The 10,285-nt window shown below is 38.9% G+C and overlaps 1 protein-coding gene and 1 long non-coding RNA gene across 4 annotated transcripts in view; one reads left to right on the top strand and one right to left on the bottom strand.

Annotated features, from left to right (window-relative positions):
• LOC126500960 (uncharacterized) overlaps positions 1 to 1,886 on the bottom strand; it is an 8,953-nt gene extending 7,067 nt beyond the window's left edge. The window contains exon 1 of the long non-coding RNA XR_007591471.1: positions 1,728 to 1,886. This is a non-coding gene — a long non-coding RNA (uncharacterized lncRNA). The remainder of the gene's footprint in view (positions 1 to 1,727) is intronic.
• Positions 1,887 to 1,904: 18 nt separating this feature from the next.
• On the top strand, positions 1,905 to 7,993 carry LOC126500958 (zinc finger protein 120-like). Of its 3 annotated transcripts, XM_050141310.1 has the most exons (4): positions 1,905 to 2,024; positions 4,120 to 4,246; positions 4,449 to 4,509; positions 5,100 to 7,993. In XM_050141310.1, the coding sequence occupies exons 1-4, from the start codon at positions 2,022 to 2,024 to the stop codon at positions 5,911 to 5,913; spliced, it is 1,005 nt and encodes a 334-aa protein (XP_049997267.1). In that variant the 5' UTR covers positions 1,905 to 2,021; the 3' UTR covers positions 5,914 to 7,993. The 3 variants fall into 3 exon arrangements, with proteins under 3 accessions (XP_049997267.1, XP_049997269.1, XP_049997268.1); XM_050141312.1 differs by having other exon boundaries at positions 4,449 to 7,993; XM_050141311.1 differs by lacking the exon at positions 1,905 to 2,024 and having other exon boundaries at positions 3,710 to 4,246.
• The last annotated feature ends 2,292 nt before the right edge of the window (positions 7,994 to 10,285 follow it).

Raw genomic sequence — 10,285 nt, 5'->3', positions numbered from 1 at the left:
GATGGGGGGGGAAGGGGAGGCGGAGGTGGGGAAGAGACAGAAATCTTAAAAAAAAAAAAAAAAAAAAAGATTAGGTTGTGAAATTCCCTAATGCTTCTTGTGCTGAAATTCAAGGATCATTGTTCAAAACAGGGTGATCCTGGAAACGAAACACATCTTCAGCCACCCATCACTTTCTGTTTTCTGGTCTTTCTAGCAAATGTTCAGATGCTGTGACAATAGTACCACTTGTCCTCTGGACGGTCCAGTGACTATCACAACTGTCCAGCTAGTTCTGGAATCACTATTATCGGCTGTTTTCCAAGTTCTGGTCATTTTGTTTCGGCAGCTGGAACTAAACAGGTAGAAATGAATAGCCCTAAGAAACTAGATAGTATGTCAGACTGAGCATGCCAGTCAAACAGTAGTATAAGCGAGAGCCCTCGGTGGAATCTCTGCTAGCAGGACACTGGGTAAAATCCCTCCACAAAAGCGGTGGTGCATAGCAGTAGACCAGCAGGATGCTCCTGGTCACCGCTTCTGTAGTGTTACAGATATAAGGTAATGCTGTCAGAAAGGGAATATGGATTTTGGGGCAAAGATCAGGGTGGGATAAACCCATGGTGACCCCACCATGTCAAGGCCTGCATAAATGTTGCTACTTGGTTTTTGAGCTAGGGTATGGCCTATAACAGAGGTTTGCCTAAATCTCACAGTGATTCTTCTGCCTGACTCTACTCTTTGAGGGGGACTGCAACTGTCTGCCATACCTGACTTAAAAATATGCAGAATTAGTAGAAGTCAGGTGTGGTAGTGCTGATCTTTAATCCTAGCACCCTGGAGGTAGAGGCAAACTGATTTCTGTGAATTCAAGTCTAGCCTGGTCTACACAGTGAATTCCACTTCAGTCATTGCTTCAAAGATAGATGCTGACAGAGGGGCCAAAAAAATAAAATAAAATAAATACTTGTTTTTAATTTAGCTTACTTAGTTTCCCTAATCATGAAACATTGAGAGAAAAATAATTCAGTGGCTTTATATGTAAACTCTCATAAATAAGATATTTCCTATTTGGAAATTAATAAAATATTAATACCTTCCGGTATCCCTAAGGAGGATATAATCAATTAAGAAGTAATATATGCTTTATGGAGTCATCAGACTATTAAGAGCCTCGATACTAAATGATTTCTATTTAATGTATTAAGTGATTAAATACAAATCTGCTTTGTTTCCAAAAGACTTAACTGACTAAAATGCTGCATTTACAATGTTTGGCCTTTAATACAGTTTTTTTGGTGCATAGTATTATTTATTTATCTTGTTTTTTTAAGACAGAGTTTCTCTGTGTAGCTTTGGAGCCTGTCCAGGAACTAGCTCTGTAGACTAGGCTGGTCTTGAGTTCACAGAGATCCGCCTGTCTCTGCCTCCAGAGTGCTGGGATTAAAGGCATGTTGCCACCACTGCCCAATTTTTTTGTTCGTTTGTTTGTGTGTGTGTTTTGTTTTGTTGTCATACAACTTTTAAATCAAACTTTCTTTTTGCAAAAATGAAAATCAGAACCTGTTGCCCAGAGCTGGCCTGTGGTATCACTAGCTCAAAATACCCAAACTGGCAGAATTCCGTTTCCCTTTGTTGATTTCAAAGCAAAACCAGGATAGTATCTCAGAAATCAGCTCTCAGCACCCAGAAGTAAGTCAAAGTTGAGGTTTGGTCTGTTTCTAGGTGGGATGGTTGGAGGCCCTTACCTCATCCTGTAGGCTGCCTTAGAAGTCAGGGCTTCAGGTGCAAGTTCGATTTACTGAAATTTAAAACTCTGCAGGTGTGGGACAAATGGGTTGTTTTGTGCACGCAGTCATTAGAGAGAGTCTCTTGCCACTCAGGACGCACCATCCAATCAGGGCCTCAGGTATACCAACCGTTCAGAATGGGCGGAGGGCTCTTCCGTCCGCCATGCTTGGCTTGGCTCTGTGGCCGAACGTGTGTGAGCAGCGCTGTGAGCGCGTGTGCAGCGCTGTGAGCGGGCGAACGGAAGCAGCATCATGGTGAGCGGGGTCCACTGTCCCCAGGTGGGGATGAGCGGCCGGCTGCTCAGGGGGAGCAGATGTGGTGGGTCCTCTCCCTGCTTGGATGGCAATGCGCCCCATGCGGTCCTTGCAACTCCTGGTGCCAGGACTGCACCCTCCGAATCCCTTGGCTCTGCATCTGCTCAGAGCACTGGCTGCAGTGGATTGTGTGTTGATAAATTTTTGTGGTTTAGCTGACCTTGCTATTGCGCCTGTGGTGCCTTTGCTCTCTCTGTGTAATGCAAGTTTCTAAACCACGAGAGCCTAGATTCTCTACTGTCTTCTAGAAAGTTTTCACTTCGGATTTAACACTTACTGTACATTTGGAGTTAATGTTCTGGAGGTTATAATGTCTGTGTGTAATTAATTTATTTATAGTAATATATTTGCATATAGATACCAGCCACATTTGTTAGTAACTGCATACTGAGTGTTCTTGGCTCATTTGACTGTGTTTTTATTTCTACATTTGCTATTATACGCAGCTGATCTTTTTATTCTTTCCCAAATCGTACCGTCTTTATTGCAGTTGTATGAGAAGTTTTGAAGTTGGGGTCACTATATTTACTATTTATTAACTAACTAGTTGACCTTATTTTTCTGTCCATATTACCTTTTGATTTTAGTTTTCTGTTATTGATAAATTGTTAGAATTTTATAGTTCAAATTATTTTTTTCCCTGTTTTTGTTTGTTTTTTGAATGAGGGCTTCTCTGTGTAGCCCTGGCTGTCCTGGAACTCACTCTGTAGTCCAGGCTGGCCTCAAACTTAGATCTGCCTGCCTGTGCCCACTGAGTGCTGAGATTAAAAGATGTGTAGCACCATGCCCAGTTTTATAGTCCAGATTCTTAAATGAAATAATATTGAGGCTTCCTATCTACAGCCATAGAATTTCCACCTTTTTATGGTGTTTCTTAATTTTTTTAAATTATAAATTTATAGTTCTGGTCTATTGATATTGTTATATTTTTATATATTTCTGGCCATTTTATCCATGGTGACATATAAGAGGCACTCTATGTGTGTGGGTGTTTTGCTTGCATGTATGTATGTTCACACATGTTGGGTACCTCATAAGCCTCATGGCCTGCAGGAAAATGATCTGCCAGGCAAAGAATGAAACTCAAGTCAACAACTTTTGCAGGTACTCGGGTAATAACTTCTTTCATCTATGCCCAGGGTTTATTTTCCTACACACTGAAACACAGTAGGACTTGGGAAAAAGGCTTCTACATGACAATTATCCCAACAAAGCTTCAGGTTTAGCTATGTGGGAACTCTCTAGCAATGTAGCAAAGCACCTGTGACCTTTAGAGTAAGAATGGGTTCTATTGGGTGGTAAGTCAAGCTCAGGGCAAGGATCTAAGGAAGAAGGATTTGTAATAAGCATAAGTATCCTTCTATTGATGAAGAATGCAAAGTACATGGGACCTCTTTCATAAGGATGGTTTCTATTCACTGTAAGATTGAGCTCAGGATAAGCGCCTAAAAAATGTTCTGGATGTTGTGGGATTCAGGAAGGCTGGCTCTGTAGAACAGATCACCAAGAGCTAATTCCAGGACAACTAGGACTGTTAAGCAGAAAAACCTTGTCTTGAAAAAAAAAATTTTTTTTTTTTTTTTTTTTTTTTTNAGACAGGGTTTCTCTGTGGCTTTGGAGCCTGTCCTGGAACTAGCTCTGTAGACCAGGCTGGTCTCGAACTCACAGAGATCCGCCTGCCTCTGCCTCCCGAGTGCTGGGATTAAAGGCGTGCGCCACCATCGCCCGGCTAAAAAACAAATTTTTCATTGGTTTTATTGTTCTTCTCACTACTGTTGATCTGTTTGGCTGACTCTCTATATATCTGTTAGTAGGCAGTCCTTTTTCAATGGCATAGTCAGTAGCCTAGACATGAGAAGGTGAGCCTCCATTTCAGTTTCCTTCTAAAATGAATTGGTGGTTACATCACAGACTCTCTGTCATGAAATAAATGTGTGCAGCTCACTGGATTATGTAGATGCAATGTCAATGAAATAAACATTTGTAATCCTGCCAATCTCACCCATCTGTTACACACATGTATGGGACATTTTAGGACTCAGTGACCTTTCAGGATGTGCTTGTGAACTTCACTCAGGAAGAGTGGGCTTTGCTGGACAATTCCCAGAAGAGTCTATACAAAGATGTGATGCTGGAGACCTGCAGGAACCTCACTGCTATAGGTAAGAATGTGAGTTTTCATCTGCTTTCTAAATTAGGGGGCAAGTGTTTCTTGGTTACCAGTGCTCTACTGTAAATTATGCTGTGTAAAAGGAAGTACATGGTGAGGAATTCAGGAATGGTTACAAGGTTCACTGAAGTTTGAAACTTAAATTTTCCAAAATTACCAACAATATGTCATAAATTTTCTGGTATATATTTTAGGCTACCAATGGGAAGACTACAATAGTGAAGAACCTTGTCAAAGTTCTAGAAGAAATGGAAGGTAATTCTCATGTGAAAGATGGTACCAAGGTCCCTTTGAAGAAATTTTAACGTCTCCTGGTAATTTCAGGACAATCAACAGAAAAAAAACAAGCACAGCTTTAAATGTATTGATGATTATTATATTTTCACAAAGCTTTATTCTTCAGTGTAAAGTAGCTGTTTGGTGTTTCTAATACATTTCACTAAGAAACAACACTAGGATCCTGGTATTAAAATATCACTTTTTTAGCTATGAAGGATTTATCATCCTTCAATAGGCATATCATATATCTCTCTAGATACAAGCCATGTGTGCATACAGGATATGGAAATATGCAATGTACCTCTTTTTCTCTAAGAACTGTTCATAGTTATAGGAGCCCCAACTATGAATAGACCTGGTGAATGTGATACATGTTTACAGTTAATTGGTTTTCAACCTTCATTAGAAATATATCAGGAAAGTAACACTGGAAAAAAGCCCTATGAATACAAGCAGTGTGGAAAGCCTCCAGTTTGTCCTGGTTCATTTGGTACAGGCAGAGTGGCTCACACTATAGGATAATGTTATACGTGTGATCAGTGTGGTAAATCTCTGTGTTCTTCCAGTTCTCTTCAAAGGCATGAAAAAAGTCATAGTAGAAAGAAACTCCATGAATCTAATCTATGTGGTAAAGCCTTTGCATATCAGAGTCAACTTCAAAGGCATAAAAGCATTCATCCTGGCGAGAAACCCTATGAATGTAATCTATGTGGTAAAGCCTTTGTGTGTAACAGTCACCTTCAAAGGCATGGAAGAGTTCATACTGGTGAGAAACCTTATGAGTGTACTCAATGTGGTAAAGCCTTTACATGTCCCAGCAGTCTTGCAAATCATGAAAGCCGTCATACTGGAGAGAAACCGTATAAATGCAATCAGTGTGGTAAAGCTTTTGCAAGCCGTGCTGATCTCCGAGGGCATGAAAGATTTCATACTTTAGAAAAGCCCTATAGATGCAATTATTGTAGTAAAGCTTTTGCATATCCTAGTAATCTTCGATATCATGAAAGAATTCATACAGGAGAGAAACCATATGATTGCAATCATTGTAGTAAAGCTTTTGCATGTCGCAGTGATCTCCTAAGGCACAAAAGAATTCATACTGGAGAGAAACCCTATGAATGTGATCAGTGTGGTAAAGCCTTTGCAAATCACAGTCATCTTCAAAGACATAAAAACATTCATACTGGAAAGATACCCTATGAATGTAATCATTGTGGTAAAGCTTTTCCGTATCGTAGTCAACTTCAAATTCATAAAAGAAGTCATACAGGAAAAGAACCTTTCAAGTGTAATCACTGTGGTAAATCCTTTCTATCTCCCAATATTCTTCAAAGGCATACAAGAATTCATACTGGAGAGAAAAAAACCCTATCAGTGTGATCCTATGTGGTGTACACTCTGTATGTCACAATAATTTTCAAATACCACGAATTATGTCATACTGGAAAGTAACTCTGTAACTGTAATTAGTGTGCTGAAATTTTTTATGTCACAGTAGCCTTGGAGAGCATGGAAGATGCCATACTGGAGCGAAAGTGTAAATGTGAACAATGAAGTAAGGCTTTCACAAGTCACAGTCATTTTCAAAGACCTGAAGGAACTCCTTCTGGAGTGCAACCATATGAACGTAAACGGTGTGCATAGCAAACTCCATTTCAGATACTCATACAGCAGAAGAACTTAAGGATGTGTATAGTTCCGTTTCTGTTGCTGAGATTTAAAAAATGCATTTCTAAGTTAACTTACTGAAGACTTTGGGTTATGGTTCCATAATCCATCATGACAGGGAGGCATGGTAGCTGAAGCAGGAAGCTGAGAACTCACATTCTCAACCTGAAGCATGAAGCAAAGAGTGGGAACTGGAAATGATGCAAGGCATTAAACTCTCAAAACTCACCGCCAGTGACATATTTCCTCCAGCAAAGTGACATTTCCTAAATTATGCCACCAATTAGGGACACATTGCCACCGATTAGGGACACAATGTTCAAAATACCCAAAAGTTTGGAGGATGTTTCTCATTCAGATCAACATAGAGAGGTAATGCCTTTTTAAGTTACTGTCATCTCTAAATACATAAATGAAATACTGCACAGAAACTCTGTGTGTAAAAAGTCTTTAGCCAGCATGCCTGCTTTCAGTTATGTGAAGAAATCTATGATGGAGAAAACTTTGTAGGTGTGACTGTAGATGCTGCAACAACTGGCTTAGAGGAATGAACACAGCAGAAAAACAGTCAGAAGTGGAAATGTTTATTTAAAGATGTGTTGATTTTTAATTGTGTGGTGTTGGTGTGTTTGCATGTGAGTGTGCGCAAAGCAGCCAGAGGTATTGTATCTCCTATTGCAATAAATAGTAGGAAGTTGCCAGCCATCTGCCCTTGGTCCTGAGAATTAACTTAACTACTGGGCCTTCTTGCTAGCTGTGGAAGTAATATTTTAAGCAATATTTAAGTATATTTACCTTTTGTCAGAAAACAGGAAAGAACTCATACACTAGAAAAACCTTATTCATGTAAACAATTTGGTAAAGACATTAGGCATCACACTTATCTTCAGTGTTAATAAAAATGTTTGCTTCATCATTTCACCATAGTTTTGAAATAAATATAATTTTCCATGTTCACTGAAGTGCATATCACTCCAATGTTGTTTGCGGTTTGAAACTTTGGGGGGTAGCCATTGATGTGTGCAGTAGATGTGGTAAATCTCTCTACTGAAGTTTATTTGGAAGTTTTTATTTTCCTTCTATGATTTCTGTTTCTCTCCTATTGTGCTTTTACTTGGTAATTAGTATTTTTCTGCTGCAATATATAGACTTGGATGCCCATCATTCAAGTGGTTCACTTTTTATGTAAATACCAAGCAGTATGTGATCATATTATTCAAGGAATAGTATCTTTGAACTTAGGATGCAGAATTGTACCTCCAATATTTCATGTTGAATCAAATGGTCTTAATAATGTAAATGTTCAAATGATTGATAGCAGGATACCAGGATGACCTCGTGTATCTGAAGCAGCATTTCCACTTGTGGGATGCTCCATCACTCCTATGTCTCATAACACTCCTGGTGTTGTTTCTATTCTATCAGACATTTCTGTGGTGTTTGTGTGTGATCTGGTCATGGGCATGTAGGCTGCACCAATCTAGATAGGAGCCCGCAGGTGTCCTGCCAGATAAAACTTAAGCAGCCAGGACAGTGTGACACTGAAACAGCCAGCCTGCCTACAATAGAAATGTTTAAGTAAAAGGAGCCCCTCGGTGCTTCTGAGAACTGTTTCTCTGTCTGTACTCTCTGTGGGTGTACTGCAGTGTACAACATACTCTACCTACTTTTGTTTATTGTTTTCTTTTTAAAACTAATTTTTCTTAAGTGCATAAACACATCTCTGAGTGCATGAGTATGCAAGTATGTTTTATGGGAAAATCTTTTAAAAATAAATTGAAATTAAAAACAATGATTTCTACAGTGATATATCATCTATGAGACAGACAGCAGCCTGGGCTCATTAAATGAACTCTTTCTGGTCTTTTAGATTTGTGAGTGTTTTGGCATTGATCCTTCTGCCTTTTCAATCATACATTTTGATTAACAGATAGCATTGGCTCCTAAGCAATCCTCTTCCAAAGTATCCTTTACTTGATTTTTCACCTGAGACCTTATGATGCAAGTTGAACATGCTATAGGCATTTCTGTCTATCATTTTATAATTTACATATGTTCCTGCCTCACTTTGAGCTAAACATATCTCAACATGTTTGTGCATTTACCTTATGACCATGTTCAAAAGTGGACTTGAGCAGGGTTAGGAATAGGCAGAACCTCTACATGAACATGTCCAGACTCCCCAAGTAAAATCCTTTTGCTTTCTTGGTAGAAGAAAAGCATTTGGAAATGCTTCCCATGATCTCGCTGCCTCCTATTAGTAAATCTCAACTCTTTTTGTCTTGTCTGTGTTTGTTTTGTCTTCTTGGCCCCAGGAAGATGAGACCCGTTGAGTTGGCTAACAGTAGTGCTCATGGAAAGCACCCTCCCGTTTCTCTGTAGGTGTCTCTATAAACTTTCCTTTTGTGATTTCTCACCTGTCAACAGATTGGCCTGAATTTTATGGAGAAAACTCCTATAGAAATGGAGCCATAATCTAGCATTCTGGTAGGAGAAAGAATTGTTGTTTTTCTGATTTTTTTCAGTAAGGTAGAATGCATTGACTGACCCAGTGCCAACCTGCTGTTTAGTTACAGTTTACATACAGATAGACTGGGGTTAAGGTGGTTAAGCAAAATTAGTAAGTTCTGTTAGAGTCATCAGCTGAGGGAGCCTAGGAGAGATAGCTTTTAACTCTGGGGTGTGTCATTATGAGAAGTTTAGCTGTGAGTGAGACTATTTTTAATACTCATTTTTTATTTGTGACAGTGGTCACATCCATGTCTCCATGCAAGTTTGGAGGTCAGTAGACAACTGTGTACAGTTAGTTCTCTTCTTACTCTTTTCCTTGGGTTCCAGTGATGCAATTTTGGTCACACTGTGGGGCAGATAGATGTTCTACCTGCAGAGACATCTTTCCAGCACCAGTTTGTTTTTTGGTTTGGGGACATGTTTTTTTTTTTTTTTCTTTTTTGAGTTTTTGGTGGCTTGGAGGTATTTTCTTTTTCATTTTCATATTTGATGTCATTTCACTTTGTTTGCATAGTCTACTGTTTGAGATTTCAGTTTCTCTTTTTCTTCATCAGCTGGGTTAATATCAAATGTGCAAGGGCAGTTATAATCCCAGTTATGACTTTTCAAATTGAAGTAGTTTTTATTTAAAATAAAATTAACCTTAAGCCGGGCAGTGGTGGCGCACGCCTTTAATCCCAGCACTCGGGAAGCAGAGGCAGGTGGATCTCTGTGAGTTCGAGGCCAGCCTGGTCTACAAGAGCTAGTTCCAGGACAGGAACCAACAGCTATGGAGAAACTCTGTCTCGAAAATAAAAAAAAAAAAAAAAAAAAAAAAAAAAAAAACTAACTAACTATATGTAAATATGTATATATTATGTGTATACATAAACACACATACACATGCAGAGTAAAACTAAACAACCATATGCAAACTTGAAGAGGCAGTCAAAGGAAAGAACTAAAATAGTGTCCACCAGAGTGGAGATGGGAGGAAATGTTTCAACAAAGATGATACTTTTTATGGACTCATGAAGACATGTTGCCAGCATATTCAGACCAACATATGAATGTGCAGAATTTCTCCTCAATCAAAATGTGACAAGGAGAGAAGGAAAAGCTCCAAAATGAAAATTACAGCCCAGACTAGAGTGGTGGCCCATGCGTATAATCCATGCAAACAGGAGGCTGATGCGAGAAGACAAATTTGATGCCTGCCCTGGCTACATACTGATAACTACAATAAAGGAAAATTCACACACATGCGCACACAGCACATGAACTGCAACCCTCTGTTTTGTATAGAAACATTTTAAAACAGATTGAATTTGATTACAAATAAGATTCTATCACTTAAAAATAGTATTTGAAATTGAAATAAACAAGTTTTTAAAATCTGAATAAAGATTTATATATTTTATTATGTATATGATATACATATATAATAAAGTAGGAATATTTTTCCACTTCTGGGAATTGGAACGACAATATGAAGTAAAATTTAAATTCTGTGGAATTAAAATGCAATGAAAATCAGTCAGTACAAAAATAGGCCAGAACTGATGGCCAATGACTTTAACTCCAGCACTAAGGC

This window comes from Alexandromys fortis, unplaced genomic scaffold, assembly GCF_014885135.2.
Source record: "Alexandromys fortis isolate MF-2015 unplaced genomic scaffold, M_Fortis_MF-2015_v1.1 scaffold_7, whole genome shotgun sequence".
NCBI classification, from domain to species: domain Eukaryota; kingdom Metazoa; phylum Chordata; class Mammalia; order Rodentia; family Cricetidae; genus Alexandromys; species Alexandromys fortis.
The sequence above is the reverse complement of the archived record's forward strand: the minus strand, read 5'-3'. Positions and strand labels throughout refer to the sequence as shown.

Coding starts and splice junctions, on each gene's coding strand:
- LOC126500958 (XM_050141310.1), top strand. Junction 4,247..4,448: donor CAGGAACCTCACTGCTATAG/GTAAGAATGTGA, acceptor TATATATTTTAG/GCTACCAATGGGAAGACTAC. Junction 4,510..5,099: donor AGTTCTAGAAGAAATGGAAG/GTAATTCTCATG, acceptor GTGTTCTTCCAG/TTCTCTTCAAAGGCATGAAA.